Raw genomic sequence first — 17,482 nt, 5'->3', positions numbered from 1 at the left:
CTAAATTGCACCTCTCTTCCTTTTCTTCTCACTCTCGTCTCTTCCCATGGAATACTGACTCCTTCCCTCAACCAAATTCATGTCCCTACATCTTAAGCCTGAGATTTCTTTCTTTTATTTCTTAAGCCTGTGTAGATATTATCATTTTGATTTCTAATAAATCTGGATAGTTGATTAAGTATTCTGTTTTAGCGAGCTGAAAATCCTTGAGTCTCACATCGGTTGAGAGATGGCTTAAATATGTGTTTATAAGTGAAAGCAATCATGGCTTCACAAGCCAGTTTTATCAGGTTGTATTAGGTCCAACCATTATATATAATATAACATGAGAACTAAATGATTCAATTCATAAACAAAAATTCATAAACAAAAACATCACAATAAAAATAAAAATTTAAAAAATCAAAATTATGTTTGGTTATAATAATCAAATAAACTTTTTTTTACAGAAATAATCAAATAAACTTAAATACTTAAATAATATTAATATATGTGAAGACCAATAATTACATTTGCAACGAAAGACAAGTACCTTACACATACTTTGTAAGCATTACGGATACTTCATTGTTTTATAAGATTGTTCTTTTGTCTTATACATCACGTGTTGATCAAGATTTTTAGAATCCTGTAAAGGTTCCCAAAAACGACCACCATAAATGTAGGACATGCACTGCAGGTGTGAACCAGTGTTACACTAGCAGTAATAAGTTAAAGAGAAATGATATTTATCCAACCATTTTGTGACAATTTTTTGAGACAACTCTTGGTATCTCGTTGTATCATAAACTGAAGTATGAATTTATAATAATAAGGATAAGGATTTCTAACCATTTGAAAATAGTAAAAAATAAATTGGAGTGCCCCAATCCTTTGGCCGATTGGAATAATCTCCATTTACAGGAAAACTGTGTAAAACCCCAAATCAACCATACAAAACTTTTATTTAATTGCTAAATAAAACTTGTAAATAATAGTCAGCAAATGTGAATCATCAGTCATCACAGCCGCAGCTCGCATCAGTTTATAAACTGCAGATGATCTTGTTAACCCATAACCATGGTATTGTGAGCTTGTGACCATCATCGATCCGCTTTGACTGATGCAAATATTTCATGCAACACAACCTCAGAGACGTCAGCAATTTTCATTTGGAACTTTGACACCGTAACTTCTCCTTGGAGCATTTTTCCTGGCCATTAAAGAAAGCTATTTGATAAGTAAAAACGGATAAAATATTTAAAGCCAATAAGAATGACAACAAGCAGTCGTATATGTTTAGAGTACAGAGAGCAAAGTTTCCAGCTAAAGTGTCAATTCGGAAAATGTCATTCTGAAATCAACCGATGCCATATCAGATACACGGCTTGCTGTAGATCGTCTGGTGTTGAAGCACTATTTGGATAAACAACTTAATTAAGCACTTATAACATAAATGCCTATTATATAACTATTTATGTTGGGCTATTTCTATAATAAATGAGAAAATAAAGTCAAACTGTTTTGTTTTCATATAAACCATAAGTTGTTTTCATAAGTTAAATTAGAAAACTTATAGGTCGTAAGTTGTTTCCATAAGCTCTCCCAAATAGTTTCATAAGTGTTTATACTAGTTGATAAGCTCAAATAAGTCAATCCAAACAGGACCAGAGTATTTAACTAAAAAATTAAGTGCCTTGTCTTTCTAAGTGAGTTTACTTAGCTCATCTCGATTTAATTGAATTGATTCATATACAATTTATAGATATCAAGGATCTCATACAGAAAAGAAAATACACAACTATCAATTATGAGGTGAGGGAAAAGGTCCCCATGAATATCAAACCTCTGCAAGATTGGCACTGTGCTATTGAGTGACACCTTATTAGATAAACGGAGATCATGGCACGTTGTAGTTATGTGTTATATTGAGTTGTTTAACTAAAGAAATAAGTGCACACAAAGCCTTGTCTTTCTAAATGAGTTTACTCAGCTCAGCTCAATAATTCAAATCATACATATTTTGTAGATATCAAGGATCTCATACAGAAAGAAGATACACATTTATTAACCATGAAATGGGAGGAAAAGGTCTCCATGAATCCATGAAGATTAAACCTAATGAAAATTTGGCACCAAAAAACTAAAACTATTCTACCACCAAAGCGGCGACGATATAATAAACTGGAAAAGCATACCTGAAAAGCTTTCATCAGAGAATAGCAGCGCTTATGCTCACCGACTGCTGCGGCATATCTATCCTTAAGATCATTAAGATTTGTCTCTTCTTCTTGAAGCCCTAGTTGAACCTTTCGTAGTTTCTGTACATATATGGAGCAGTTAAGACACGTAATCCCATAAAGCACATTCATTGAAAGAAAATACGTATTCATGATAAAAAGAAAAATAACAAAACTCAAATGGTAATATAAGGTTTTGTTGGTAATGAAAAAAAAAAAATTATGATAAAAAACTTAATTTTCTTCACTGTAAGTATCACAAAATTAAATATAGAAGTAATGAACTTATTATCCAAATAATAATCAGAAGGAGAACAAAACATAACGACTTCTAATAAACGTTCTAATCCAGTCCCTGATTAGGATTCTTAAATGCCAACAAAACAAGTTGAAGCAGTATGAAAGAAAATCAATTGACATTAACTTGTTTATGATTGTATGAAGATAATAGAGCAAAAAGGGTTTAAGGTTACTACTACTGTTGCTGTTGGCAAAGGGGATCAAATGATCAATAAAATAAAAGAGGAAACCCAACAGACAGATGACATATGAAATGGGTGCATGGCTGAATGCTATGGCTAATATGCTTAAATACATCAACAACTAAGTTTTTTTTTCCACCAAGTCAGCCATCAATCGACTCCATAAAATCCTTTCACATATTTAGTTCAAAGATGGACAGACCACTTATGTCTTAATGATTTGGATAAAGTCTTATTTGGTCTCTCTCCTCTAACAATTGATCTTTCCCGCCTCTAATCAACCATCCATACTAATGTTTTTACAAGCCTTCTCTAAACATGCACAAACCATACAGGCTTTCTCTAAACCTGCCCAAACCACATAAAACGAGACTTTCTCATCTTTTGTACAATGAGTGTAACATCTGGTTGTTGTATTTCTAAACTTATACTTTCTTATGTGACCACTCATCCACATAACACTCTTATCTCAGCAACGCTAAATTTATTTTCTTGTGACTATTTACAACCCAACATTGTACAGTAAAAATATTCCTGAAGCCTAGTGGTACTTCTTAAAAATCACACGTCACACGCATTTATCTATTTCACCCATTTAGCTTTAATCTTATAATTGACATCACCTTCTAACTCCTTATCAGTCTATGATGGACTTGGTCAATATACATAAATGCAAGCGAAATAGCCTAATGTCTTATTGTCAATACTGGAATTTCGCAGAGCTATAGCAGCGGTAGCTGCCTATATGTGGGTTAACGAGCGGAGTTTCGCGTATTTTGAGGCGCTACAGAAGCGCGATGAAGATGACAAACAAAAGGGACAAAAGGAGAAGCAAGAGGAAGGAAAAAATCACGTGTGTGAATGGTACAGAAGGACAATCCCGAATCAAATCTTTCTAAATGAGTTTACTCAGCTCAACTCAAATTAATTCAAATCATACATAATTTATAGATATCAAGGACCTCATACAGAAAGAAGATACACAACTATTAATCATGAAATGGGGGAAAAAGGTCCCCATGAAGATTAAACCTATGAAAAAGTTGGCACCAAAGAGCAAAAAATCTAATGCCACCAAGGCGGCGCCTTCTAGTTTCTGTACATATATGCAGCAGTAAGACATGTAATGTACGGTAAAAAAAAATCCTGAAGCCTTAGTGGTACTTTTCAATCACATGTTACACTTAAAAGCATTTCTCTGTTTCACCCATTTTGCTTGAATCTTATAATTGGCACCACCTTCTAACTCCTTATCATTCTGTATGATGGTCGATGGACTTGGTCAATATAATTAAATGCAAGGGTCAAGGGAAATAGCTTAATGTCTTGTTGTCAATACTGGAATTTCATGGCGCTATAGAAGTGGTAGCAGCGGCGTTTTACACATTTTGCGGCGCTACAGAAGCGTGATGAAGATGACAAACAAAAGAGTTAACAAAAAGAGAAGCAGGAGGAAGAAGAGATGAAAAATCAAATGTGTGAATGGTGCAGACGCACAATCACCAATCAAATTTTAGTCCAAAGTCAAATCAACACAACACCTCAAGAGCTGCAGTCAACTCTTCCAAATATTTACGCATGCAAAAATAGCATTACCTGTTCACTTCCCTTGACAATTCCTTCCATGGAATGAACAAGCTTTATACGACCATCAGTGCTACTAAAGGCCTCTTGAAACTGCAATAAGGTAGGGAAAAACATTGAAGGCAGCTAAAACTTGTTCAGAAAAAGGCAAAAAAAAAAAATCTTAACAAATAAGATGATGAAATGTTAGGTCAAACAATTTTGGTTCTCTGCCACTATGCTTTTTTAAGTTCAAGAAACATTATGGCAGAAATAATCTGTAAAAGAATCTAGCCAAATTAAAAGATGCAATAAAATCACCCAAGTCTCTTCACCCAACAACTCAAATTTTTGAGATTGTTGATTCGTGACATGATATCAGTGCCTCCTTGATTAATCGAATGTGGATCCTCTCTACTTCTCAAAAGATATGGAGGGTTCCATTACTATAGTTTTGGGTGTATAAAACCTTTATTAGATCTCAAATTCTTAAAATGCATGTCTTTATACACCTTAATCTATATTAATGGCCTTCATTTCTTTTGAGAAATGGAGAGGATCCCTACCCTGATCAGTTGGCCAGGAATTCTATGTTCGCCACTGTCATTGTTCTAAATAATTAAACTTCAGCACATGGTAAAATAAGTTACTGCAAAATATCCATGCTTCAAACCCAAAATACTCTCGCATGAGGGAAAGTGGGAAACCTTAAGGCTTTGTTTGGGAGTTTGGAGGGGAGGGGAAGGAAAGGCTTTGGGGGGAGAGAAATATAGGGGAAAATTGAGAAATCTTTCACATTTTTTGAAAGAGTATTTTTTTAGAGTGATAAATTAATGCTTATGATTAATATTAATATATTTTTAATTTGAAGATATTAATATATTTTTAATTTGAAGATTTTTTTTTTTTTTTTGTGGTGGCCAGGGTTTGAACCCCGGACCTTGCATATTTTATGCATTGTCCATACCAACTGAGCTAAGCTCACGAGGACAATTTGAAGAATATTATAACAACATATATTAAATTTGAAGAATTCATATAAACCCTCCCAAACCCCCAAAACCCTCCTCCAATACAATTTTTTAGTTCCCCCAAATGAGAAGGGTTTTATATTTTAAAGAGAAAAAAAACCCCAAAGCTCCTCCTTCCAATGTCCTCTATTTCTTCCACTTACTCCTTTCTTTTTTTCCAAGCCTTTCCTTCCCTTCCCTTCCCCTCCAAACTCGCAAACAAAGCCTAAGAGATGTAATAAAACCACTCACGTGCCTTCATCCAATAGTTCAATTTTTCAGGATAGTTTAGTTTATGGTAAATGTAAGAAGGCAAGTGGTGCTACGAGAGCAAAGATTGCATTTTTTAAAAGGGAATGATTGTATTAATATAGAAGAAAAATACTAAGAACAAGATGTGCTAGGAGAACAGATATGTACAGAAGGAAAATAAATAGAATGGCAAAAGGCACTAAATAGAAGCAGCCCTGAACAGATAGAGCAAATAGAGAAGAGAGGCACCGAGAGGGATACATTTGATATGAGGGAAAATGTATCATAGCAAAATCATAAGGCAAATATCAAAGAAAAATCTACAGCATTCTCCAATTCTCCGATGAATACCTGTGAAATGATCGAATTCAATAAAGATGTTTCCTTTAACATCAATTCTTTTATTTCCAAAAGAGCATTGTAGGTAGAATAGTATTTGCGAGTCTGTCGATGTTTTCCCTGTACAGTGGCAAATACCAAGGACATTCTAAAATAATTACAACCAGAAAGAGTAGTTGAATAGATTTAACAGTAAACAGCATTATCATCCCCCTAGCAAAACTTTTTCACTTTTATATCTCTCATAAAAACTGTCTATCAAAAGAATTTATGAACCTGGATTTGAGCATACAGTTCTGAGAGCCGGTGTTCATACCTGCACAAGCATAAATGAAAAATATCCAATAAATAACAATATATTCCAGACAACTAGGTTCCACATTCTCATCAAACCTGTTATGCATGTCATTGCTTTTACCTTATCCATGTACCATCTCTTTAATTACAACCAACTCTTACCCCACTATGTGGGGTCAGCTACATGGATCAAATTGCGCCATAATGTTCTATCATATACCATATTTCGATCCAACTCATTAATCTTTAGATCTTTCTTAATAGTTTCTTTTATAGTTTTTCTAGTCTTCCTCTACCTCTAGTAATTTGACTACCCTCCATCTGATCTACTCTCCTTACTAAAGAAGTCAATGTCTTCTCTTTAAATGCACAAACCGCCTAAGCCTAGTTTCCACCATCTTTTCTACTATAGGGACTACCCCAACTCTCTCTCTAATGTTGTCATTTCTAACCTTATCTCATATAGTCTTACCACATATCCAACGCAACGTGAATACAAATATTCTAGACACTTGTAGGGATAGATAAAAGTAATTGATAATACGGGACATGCTTTCATTCTATTAATCTGAATTTCATTCAAGAAAGAGTTATACGGAGTATAAAGAAAGAAACTTACTGGACGATTTCTGATTGGCACGGTAGGTCATCAATTTGTCGTCTTACTGCTACTACATCCCTTAGTCTAGCAGCAAGTTCCTAACAGAAAGGGGAAAAAACTTGTTTGTAGTAATTGAAACAATGGAATAAGCAAGGATCATGAACTACTCAAAGGAAATTACAAATTCCCAATGCCAATTGTTACCTTTTTCATCAAATCAACTCTTCCAAGTGATTCGCTAAGAGAATGATGAAGACTCTTGCTATCATCACCACAGTCATTTGCTATTTTCGTCTCTAATTCATTAATCTCAGATTGAAGTTCTGAATGCTTAGAATCGCGTTTGAACAGAAACTGATTTTCCTTCCTTTCAAGATCCTGAACTAAGAGTGGATATCCTAAGCAACACATTATATTCAATTTTAATGCAATTATTAACTAAAAAAATGATAATTCACCTTCAAAGACTTGATTGAATTGTACAACTTGTGCACAGAAGAATCAACACCTTCCTTATTGATTCTCTCTCTTAATTCATCTAACTGCTCCACAACATTCATCTTCCGGCAATCAATCTCACAAACCAGTTCATCCAAATTGCCACTCATCGAAGTTGTGTTAAGCAATCCATTGATTATTATATGAAAGTATTCTCAGAATTACAAATTGAAAAATGAAAATTAAAGTTCAATTCAACAACGTTCTTGTGTTGATTTCGAGCGTAGGTAACAGGGAAAAGAGCGTGAGTATCAATATTTGGAACATCAATTTGTCGAAGAGAGTGAGGGCATTTTAGTCATTTTAGTAATTTTTAATCTTCTTCGATGAAATGCGAGTTTAATACATTTATCCCTTCCCTCCAGGCTTAATTTATTCTTTTTTTTTTTGGGCAAATTACACTCACCTCCCCTGAGCTTTCCTTAAACAACACACATACCCCCTTTAGTTTTAAAAAAACACACACCTCCCCTCTAAACTAACTCTGTTAGTCTAAAATGTTTGATCGTTTCTTTCTTTAACAACTCTGATTTATTTCATAGATACACTGTAGTTATTTTACCGCTCCATCGCCAAGATACCTACATCCCACCGCTAGAGGATATGTTTCTCCGTGGTCAACCCCGAATAAATTTCACAATCATCCTTTTTTATGGGTCGAATCCCTCTGAGTTGGAATCGATGACAGAGAATGGTAGTAGTAATACTGATGATGTTAATGATGATAGCAATAAAGTAATTTTATTGATTCAATTGAACATGAGATTGGAAATGGCAAGAGATTAGGGTGAGTTGTGAATAGTTTGCGAGTTTCAATGGAGAAAGGATTAGGGTCTGGTGAATCAATTTCCAGTGCACATATAATTTTGTTTTACATTTTCCATTATAATTCCTTTGTTTTGTTTGTTTTTAAGTTTTTTTTTTCTTGTTTGTAGAAATTGTAGTTTTGTTTTTGCGTTCCCAGGGAGATTAATTTCGCTATAATCATCTGTGTTGAATCATATATTTCATTCATTAGATTGTTTTTCTATTTCTCTACCTTGATGAATCCCAAGATTTAGTTTGTAGTATATGTTAACTGATGAATTGTTTATGAATTATTTGTGAGTTTTGTGGCATTAATTTATTTATGGATAATCAAACTGTTCTTCCCCATTGTGTATTTTTTTTCCTTTACAATTTGCCACTGAGATGAGGTGCCAATTTCCTGTGCAACGAGTTGCCATGGCGAAAGACATCTTAGCTGACAAAAGCTTATGCTGCAACCAAGAAGTTAACAGACTACTAACAGTGTTAACATAGAAGGGGGGTATATGTTAATTAGAGAAACAAATAAGGGAGGTTAATGTCCATTTTTAAACTAGAGGGGGTCTATGTGTTGTTTAAAGAAACCTCAGGGGAGGTGACTGCAATTTGCCCTTTTTTTTTTTTAGCCCCAAGTCATTTTTCCCCAATTTTAGGTTGAGTTGACAATTTTTAATTGAGTAATGATATTTGTACAATTATTTTATGATAATTTTGAGACAATCCTTTTTTAAAAACAATAGAGAGGGAAATGGAAAAAGAGAGTAAGAATACAAAATAAGTATCAAAGAATATGTTGTTCAAAAGTCGTTACAACATAAATAGAATTTCTCTTTTTAATTATGTGGCATCTTCTTGTTGGACCAACATGAATATTATGTGGCATGCGTCTCATTTTAATTGTCTTTTTAACATTTTTTTGTCTCAAAATAATTGTTATTTTAAAATTTCAATGCAAAAGTTATTATTTTTCCCATTAAATACACATTTATTTATTGAATTTTACTGAACTTAACTACTCCACAAACTACGATTCATAAGGGTGTTTTAGTACATTATACTAATTTTTTCAATGAAATCAACTCAACTAATCATTTCTTTTAAAACCGCACACAACTCTAAAACGACTATTAAAATGAGACAGAGTGGGTAGTAAATTAAAATACTAAAACATAAAATACATGCATTAAAAATCTGGAATTAATTTCGTAAAAAAAACTTCTTATAATATTAGTCGTTTAAGGTTTGTGCACGATTATTAAGGAAATGATTAATTATGTTGCTTTTAATGGTAAAATTAGTAGCATTTACTAAAGCACCCTTATTAATTGTAGTTAGTGGAGTAGTTAAGTTGGATGAAATTCAATAAATAAGGGTATAATAGTGGAAAAAAATAATAAATGATGCAATGGTATTGTAAAGTGACAATTATTTTGAGGGAAAAAAAATGCTAAAGAGACAATAATTGTGATACGGAATGAGTACTAGTTTGCACGCTATTGTAATACAAATATAAGAGTGAAACTAGCATGAACATAAATAGGTTTGCCTTATGTGAAGGCAAGAAGGCAATCCATTTTATTTGATTGATTCAACTTTATTGCAAACTTGAGTGTCCAATCAGTTACAAAAAGGGATAATGACTTTATCACATAAGGAGATATCAAAGTCCAGCAAATTGTTCAAGTACTGCCTTTTCTGTGCGAGTTGAATAATGATAATCTATGAATTCCTCATACTTAAATGGACGATAGCGAAGAGGGTGATCTTTGTCATCCACCAACTCAGAGGGCGCCTTAATGACTGCATCTTCCTTTGGCACTCCAAAAAGAATAAAAGCAAGTCTCTCTTTGTCTCCCCTTGTCACTACTCTATGTGTGACAGCCTGAAATCTCCCATTGCTCCATGCCTATACAATAATAATAATAATAATAATAATAAAAATTAAGGTAAAAATAAAATAAAAAATAATTACACAAAAACTTGATATCTCATTTATATATAGGTAAAGACTACCTTCAACATGTCGCCAACAATTACCACAAAACCATCTGGTGGAATACTTATGTCAACCCAATTGCCTGATTTGGGTAACACTTGTAGACCTTGGACATCGTTGTCGCATATAAGAGCTAAGGAGCCTTTGTCGGTGTGAGGTACTAGAGCAATCTCCAAATGCTTGTTCTCTTCAGGAAGTTGGTACCTAGTCATTCGTGAATCATTGGTGTTATTCAATTCTTCAACTTCTGAGATGTATTTTTCAGGAAGGCCAAAGCCCTCCACAACCATCTTCAAGATAAGCAAGCTTAGTTCACGTGTTTTTGAGGTCAAAGAACTAAGTGTCTCACTGCATATATATCATCGATTATTCCTCAGTCCATTACCAAATAATAAAATATTGTTAACCAATAATTACTATAGTAAACTTTTTCAATATAAGGTTAATTAAGTTTATAGTCCCTATAAATATGTTCAGTTTCGTTTTTAGTCCCTATAGAAATAATCGCACTTTTTAGTCCTTATGAAAAAATTCGTCATCGTTGTTAAATGAATTTAACGGAAGGGGACGTGACATTGACACTTCAACAAATTTGATGGTATGACATCTTATGTAATAAAGAGTATGATTTTAATTTTAGAATTTAAAAATAAAGCAATTAAATTAAAACAATTAAAATTATAAAAAAAAATGGTTAAATTGTAAAATACAAAAACTAACAACCCATATTTGGGGCTTTTGTTCATTCACCAACACAAACACAAAACACAAGCAAAACCACGAATCATTCACGAACATGAAGCACAGCCAAAAATCAATCACGAAATAGAAATCAAATCTATAAATTAAATCAAACCTAGTAACGAAATCGAACCCAAAGACCAACACGACCCAGAAAATCAAACACAACCCATGAGTCAAATAAATGGAAAAAATTGAGGAGAATTGTTGCCATTGGATTTGGTGATGGATCCATAAGTAAATAAAGTTTTAGAAAAATAAAATATGGATAAAATTGAGGGTTGGGTTTGATGGAAAAGAGTTGTAGTTAAGGAAAGAAGGAAGGTGAGAGTGTTTTAGGTATTTCGATTTTTTTTTTTTTTTGAAAGAGGTATTTCGAATGTTATAATTAATTTTGGTAAACAAAATTATTATATTTGAAATTTTAATGTGTTAGATTTTCCAAAAAATAAATAAATCGGTATGGTAGTGTCATATCACCCCTCGATATTATCACTTAACGTCATGGACTTAAAATGAAGAAGAAATTTTTTGTAGAAACTAAAAATGCGATTTATTTTTATAGGGATTAAAAACAAAATTGGATATATTTATAGGGACTACAAACTAAATTAACTCTTCAATATAAATCAAAAGTTAATGCAATACTAAAATAACAGTAAAAATTTGACAAAATCGAATAAAATATAATTAATTACCAAAAAGTTGGATTTCCTTCGGGCCACATGAGGTTAGTGAAGCCTTGAGCCGTATCTGGCTTAAGAGCGTCATCAATTCCAAAGCTTTGACAATGGGGAATGACATGACTATTGGCTGTATATCCCCTATAAGCCCCTGGGTTAGAGAACTTATGTTTGGTCTCCTCAGGTAGATCAAACAATGATTTCATACCAGTGAACATTTTTTCACGTAATTCATTTGGTATTTCATCACACTTTAAGAAGAAGCAACCATGACTCTCAAACGCTTCTCTCACTTTCTTGCTCATTTCTTTCCACCCTTCACTGCCTTCTTCTAATGTCACTCCACTACTTCTACGAAAATCCAAAATTGGGATCTCAATCTCACTACCCATTTCTTTTTTTCTTGTTTTTTTTTTTCTCTATTTCAATATGTGAATCGTATGTATTGTTTTCAAGCAAGTTCATCTATATATGGTGACAATATATAGATTAATATGGAAGTCAACTTAATTTTAATTGACCAATTTTATTTTTACTATATATTATCACTTACCAAATGATTATTATATATCATCACCTATCAAATGGTTGAATGAATTTGTTTTTAAGGATAAAGATAAAACAAAAGACTCCTTCTAGTCTTAAATATATATTTAATAAAATGTTAAATGTATCATATTTAAATTTGAATCAAATACATTTGACTTTTTTTCTTATATTTAAGACCCAATATATATATATATAGAGGACATTTACTATGAGAATGACTATTTTATATGAGAATGGTGAGAATAATTATCGACCATTAGATTAATAATAGGTGGTCTAGATTAAAAAGCCCTATTTTAAAATACATGTACCTCTCCATATTCTATCAATTTTCATAAACTCATTCTCTCATCTTCTCTAATCCACCATCTCTGATGCTGTTCATTTTCGTGATTCCGTAACAACATCCAATTAAAAACAATGACTTCTACTTCCATTTAAATTAACAATGCATATAGTTGCCCTTGCTCCTTGTTTTTATCATTCTTCGTGTTTTTTCATTCTTCCATTAACAATTTCTTTCATTCTTGCATTTATGTTACCCCTTGTTTTCATTTCTCAACGATGCATGTATCATGAGATTTGTGTTACCTTTAATATTTAATTTTTTGATTGATTTACTTATTCAAGTTAAGGTCTGTAGAATATTAAAAATCCCCAATTCATGAAATTGGATTTAAAATGGAAAAGAAGAAATAATTTCAATCCAATACACAAACAGAAGGAGAAACATAGATTGACCCACTCAGTATTATTATGGCGTAATGAACAGAGAGATCGATAAAGCGGTTGTGATGGGTATGGCAGAAGTTTTGTTGAAGAGAAGGGTGAGAAAGAGAGTGTGGCATGGTGTTTATTTGGTATTTAAATCTGAGCCGTTGATAGTCAATCTAATGGTTGATAATTATTCTCACCATTCTCATATAAAATAGTCATTCTCATAGTATATGTCCTATATATATATATATATATATATATATAGGGGTTTGCTAGAACACACCCACTAATTTTTATGTGGGAGTGTTTTAGCAAAGCTACACCTTAGGGTGTAATTAACCACTTTTTAGTTATTTACTTGCTAAAACACTCCCACATAAAAACTAGTGGGTGTGTTCTAGCAAATGCCTATAGGATTTGCTAGAACACACCCACTTGTTATTGTTAGAAGGTGTGTTATAGCAACATACACCTTAGGGTGTATTTAACCACTTTTTAGTTATTTACTTGCTAAAACACTCCCACATAAAAACTAGTGGGTGTGTTCTAGCAAACCCCATATATATATATATATATATATATATATATATATATATATATATATATATATATATATATATATATATATATATATATTATTCGTAACTAGTGTCATTTTAACAAAATCAATTGTTTTAAAATGTATGTAACTTTCAATTTTCAATATAATATTCTCTTTAACATGTCATATACTCCCCCCGGTCCTTTATACAAGAAACAAAAGACATAAAACATCAAAACCAAGGACATACGCCCTCCGTCCTAAAATATAAGGAAAAATTGGTCAACAAAAGTGAATGTATTTTGTACAAATTTTGAACCAAATACATTAACTTTTGTTGATCAATTTTTGCTTATTTTTTGGGACGGAGGGAGTACATTGAAAATAGTCATCTTCATTTAATACACCTCTACATTTAAAAAAATTCCATGAATACCCCTAAACTAATTACTCTTTATTCCACCAACTTACTTGCGTTTAATATTTTCTCTCATAATAAATAAGGGCACAAATGAAATTTAACTTCAAACATACTTGAAACTTGGTCAATATTTCTTATAAAAAGGACCAAAAAAATTCTCACTTTTGTTTCTAATAAAATGGACCGGAGGGAGTAACTAATATTATATGCACATTACTTCCATAATATTATAGTCAAACTTGAATTATTATAGTCAAACTTGCATTTATGATAGTGGGAAATAAACCACTAATTGAAAAAATCAATTTGACTAAATTATTATCGTTGTTAAATTTTTGTATTTACATTTTATTGTGTGTGAACTTTGTATATTTTACGCGCAACTGCAAAAATCAATATCTTAAGTTGAATATGACTATAATGGATAACAAAACTCTTATGTAAAAGATTTAACACTATTACATTCCAAGGACTTGATTAAAATCGAAGACCTCTGGTTATACTATTTATTGTATGTAATTTCTGAATGTGTGAAATAATTATGTACAAATGACACTTATTATATATAGGGGTGCTAATTTACTCTCATCTAAAAATATGTAGGAGTAAGTTAGCAAGCCTACTTCCATTTTACTGTTTCCAAGATTTTCCGTATGATTTCTCAACTGTGTTTCCCTTGGATTTATTTTACCCTGATAAGCAACAACTTGTTTTCTTTGATCAGTAAATAAATCAAGTGTGGCTTGTATTTTTAATAAGCTTATGTTCTTTTTTTTTTTTTTCTGCATAAAAAAAGTCTTACGTTCTTTGTAAATGCGATTCCATCGTTCTTAAAAAAAAGAAAAGAAATTAATTATATACTTTGTAGTCCGAATTAAAAAATAAAAGTTTAATTTACTATTATAGACACCGTAACTTGTTTTATATAATCAGGTAATTAAAAAAATTAAAATACTAGTATCAAATTGTATCAGTATTAAATCCATGGTATGATATAAAAAAGAGATTTTTTTCTTCTTCAAGTAAAAAAAAAAAGAGATTTTTTTTGTTTGTTTTTTATCCAATTAAATGAAACTTACAAAATTACCCTTATACTGAAAAATAAAAATTGGTTTAAATAGTGGTAAGTGAATATATATATATATATATACACACACACACACACACACACACACAATTAAAACTCTATAAATTAATAATGTCAGGACCGGATAAATTTATTAATTTAGAGAGTTATTAATTTATCGATAAATTAATAATTATTAATTTAAAGAGTTTTTAAGTAATTATACTGTACATACCAAACAAAAAGGCAAATGAGTCTATGCCTCTTAGAATTACGTTGCAGCGAACCTTTGGACTCAACGTAAATTAGTAACTACTGTGTTCATATGCATTGGAAATCAATAATGACTTTTAAAGTACAGTAAACGTAAACAAGAGGAACAAATGTGTTCAATGTATTCTTAATATATTTTTTTCAGTTTCTATTAATTTATGATTTTCTTGGGACCGAAAATTATAAAGGGATCTCCCGAAAAATTATTATCTTATTATTTTATCGAGTTTTTCAATTTTTTACATTGGTCCAAGTCGGGACCGGACAAATTTATTATTTTAGAGAGTTTATTAATTTACCGAGTATTAAATTAAAGAGTTTCTATTGTATATGGTTGTTAACCTACATCCACCGAAAAAACATGTGGAGAGAAAATAAACCAATTATCTTTGGAGGATAATAATAAGTCATGTACATTGAACTCTATTCCCAATTCTTATTTCATTATTTTGACCAAGAGAAAGTACATTGAACTTAAACTCAATTATAGCCCAGACAATAAACTAGAACACATTATAAAACACTGTTTTCGCAAAATAAAAAATTAATGTTTTTTTTCATTAATTACCACATCACCTATCAAAATGGTAGATCGAATATTTTTACGAATAAAACAAAACTACTGTAAAACTAATAAAAAAATAAAGATAATCCTTAAAAAAGATAAATCTAATATAATTTTATCTTATCTTATCTTATTTATACAAAGTATGATGACAACTTTAGCGCCAAATTTCCAAGTCCCACGGTTGAATGCACTGAAGTTTATGTTTGAAATTCAAGCAACCCCAAACTCTTTTGTCTCCTGTCTTCTTCTATTTCTTTCATCCATTTCTGCTCCTTCCCAATAGGCAAAATTACATTTTTAGTCCGTTAACTTAATTTCAGGTAACAGTTTGGTCCTTTTTCATTTCAATTTAGTCATTTTTGTCCATTTTCATATACATTTTCAAGCTTCAAATCTAATATTCTTATGCAAACATAGACGAGGATCATAGATTTGAAGACTAAAAGACCATAAGAAAATAAAATCATGAATTTTAAGCTTAAAAATTCATATGAAAATGGACAAAAAGGACCAAATTGAAATGAAAAAAAGATAAATGACCAAACTGTTACCTGAAATTAAGTTAAAGGACTAAAAGTGTAATTTTGCCTTCCCAATATGACTGTAGTTTGTAGTTGATTGTTTCATATATGCAATGCACAATTTTGATATTTAATATCTTCATAAGAAATAGTAATTATAAAAAAAATTATAAACAATTTTGATAATTGTCCCTTAACTTAATTTCAGGTAACAGTTTGGTCCTTTATCTTTTTTTCATTTCAATTTAGTCCTTTTTGTCCATTTTCATATACATTTTCAAGCTTCAAATCTAATATTCTTATGCAAACATAGACGAGGATCATAGATTTGAAGACTAAAAGACCATAAGAAAATAAAATCATGAATTTTAAGCTTAAAAATTCATATGAAAATGGACAAAAAGGACCAAATTGAAATGAAAAAAATATAAAGGACCAAACTGTTACCTGAAATTAAGTTAATGGACTAAAAGTGTAATTTTGCCTTCCCAATATGACTGTAGTTTGTAGTTGATTGTTTCATATATGCAATGCACAATTTTGATATTTAATATCTTTATAAGAAATAGTAATTATAAAAAAAATTATAAACAATTTTGATAATTGTCCCAATATGAGCAAAAATTATATTTTAAAAAAATTCATCAAGATAATCTAACATCTTATATATTATTATTTGTCTTTACATATGAGTAGATAAATGTAATGTAAACTAGTGTTTAGACAACATCTATCCGCTCTTCTTATTGCATTAATGAGTATAAATTACGAACAATAATTATTTATGAAATTTTGATTAAAATTATAAATATAGATGATATATATTTTGCACTTTCATATTGTAATAAACTATATTTGTCTTTTTCAATGATATCAACAATATAACAAATATAATATAAATTATTATCTTTTTGATGACACCAACAAAATAATATTTTAAGATAAAATTTGTTTAAAAATATAATTGAAAGAAAAAAAATCAACCCAAAATGGTTTACTAACGGTAAGACATAATTTTTTTTTTCTTTTCCCAATCTGCAAGACATAATTAAACCAAGTACTCCCTCCGGTCACTAATATAAGCAAAAGTTAACTTTTTAGATACATTGAATAATTAATGTATCTAACCTATAATAAAGACTAGATACATTAATTATTCAATGTATTTAAAAAGTTAAATTTTGCTTATATTAGTGACCGGAGGGAGTAAGTAATTTCGGACGGAGGTAGTAAATCACTCTCTTGTTTTAAGCTATGTCCCCACAGCTCCCGTGACTACACAACATAGACCATGAGTAATACTAGCGAGATTAATTTAGTACCCTTAATTTATAATGA

General features: G+C 31.1%; 2 protein-coding genes across 2 annotated transcripts; both read right to left on the bottom strand.

Annotated features, from left to right (window-relative positions):
• Positions 1-707: 707 nt before the first annotated feature.
• Positions 708-7,507, bottom strand: LOC146942543 (paramyosin-like protein). Its single transcript, XM_085756568.1, has 9 exons — positions 7,438-7,507; positions 7,222-7,387; positions 6,968-7,141; positions 6,782-6,861; positions 6,142-6,181; positions 5,878-5,985; positions 4,298-4,378; positions 2,178-2,300; positions 708-1,192 (listed from the first exon to the last, which is right to left on the bottom strand). Exons 2-9 carry the CDS (start codon positions 7,369-7,371, stop codon positions 1,148-1,150), a joined length of 801 nt encoding a protein of 266 aa, XP_085612694.1. The 5' UTR covers positions 7,372-7,387; positions 7,438-7,507; the 3' UTR covers positions 708-1,147.
• A 1,972-nt stretch (positions 7,508-9,479) lies between these two features.
• LOC146942542 (putative 2-oxoglutarate-dependent dioxygenase AOP1) lies at positions 9,480-11,940 on the bottom strand. Its single transcript, XM_085756566.1, has 3 exons — positions 11,504-11,940; positions 10,082-10,412; positions 9,480-9,974 (listed from the first exon to the last, which is right to left on the bottom strand). Exons 1-3 carry the CDS (start codon positions 11,878-11,880, stop codon positions 9,729-9,731), a joined length of 954 nt encoding a protein of 317 aa, XP_085612692.1. The 5' UTR covers positions 11,881-11,940; the 3' UTR covers positions 9,480-9,728.
• Between the last annotated feature and the right edge of the window lie 5,542 nt (positions 11,941-17,482).

This window comes from Medicago sativa, chromosome 3 (genome assembly GCF_051527215.1).
Source record: "Medicago sativa cultivar Bolivia chromosome 3, Bolivia_mono, whole genome shotgun sequence".
Taxonomy (NCBI): domain Eukaryota; kingdom Viridiplantae; phylum Streptophyta; class Magnoliopsida; order Fabales; family Fabaceae; genus Medicago; species Medicago sativa.
Note: the sequence above shows the minus strand (reverse complement) of the source record. Positions and strands in the feature narration are given on the sequence as shown.

Excerpts from the sequence above, each read along its gene's own strand:
- LOC146942543 (XM_085756568.1), bottom strand. The coding sequence starts at position 7,371 with ATGAGTGGCAATTTGGATGAACTGGTTTGTGAGATTGATTGCCGGAAG. Across the intron at positions 6,182-6,781 it reads TGCCAATCAGAAATCGTCCA|GTATGAACACCGGCTCTCAG; the intron begins GTAAGTTTCTTT and ends ATGCTTGTGCAG. Across the intron at positions 2,301-4,297 it reads TTGTCAAGGGAAGTGAACAG|AAACTACGAAAGGTTCAACT; the intron begins GTAATGCTATTT and ends ATATATGTACAG.
- LOC146942542 (XM_085756566.1), bottom strand. The coding sequence starts at position 11,880 with ATGGGTAGTGAGATTGAGATCCCAATTTTGGATTTTCGTAGAAGTAGT. Across the intron at positions 10,413-11,503 it reads GAAGGAAATCCAACTTTTTG|TGAGACACTTAGTTCTTTGA; the intron begins GTAATTAATTAT and ends ATATATATGCAG. Across the intron at positions 9,975-10,081 it reads TTGTTGGCGACATGTTGAAG|GCATGGAGCAATGGGAGATT; the intron begins GTAGTCTTTACC and ends ATTATTGTATAG.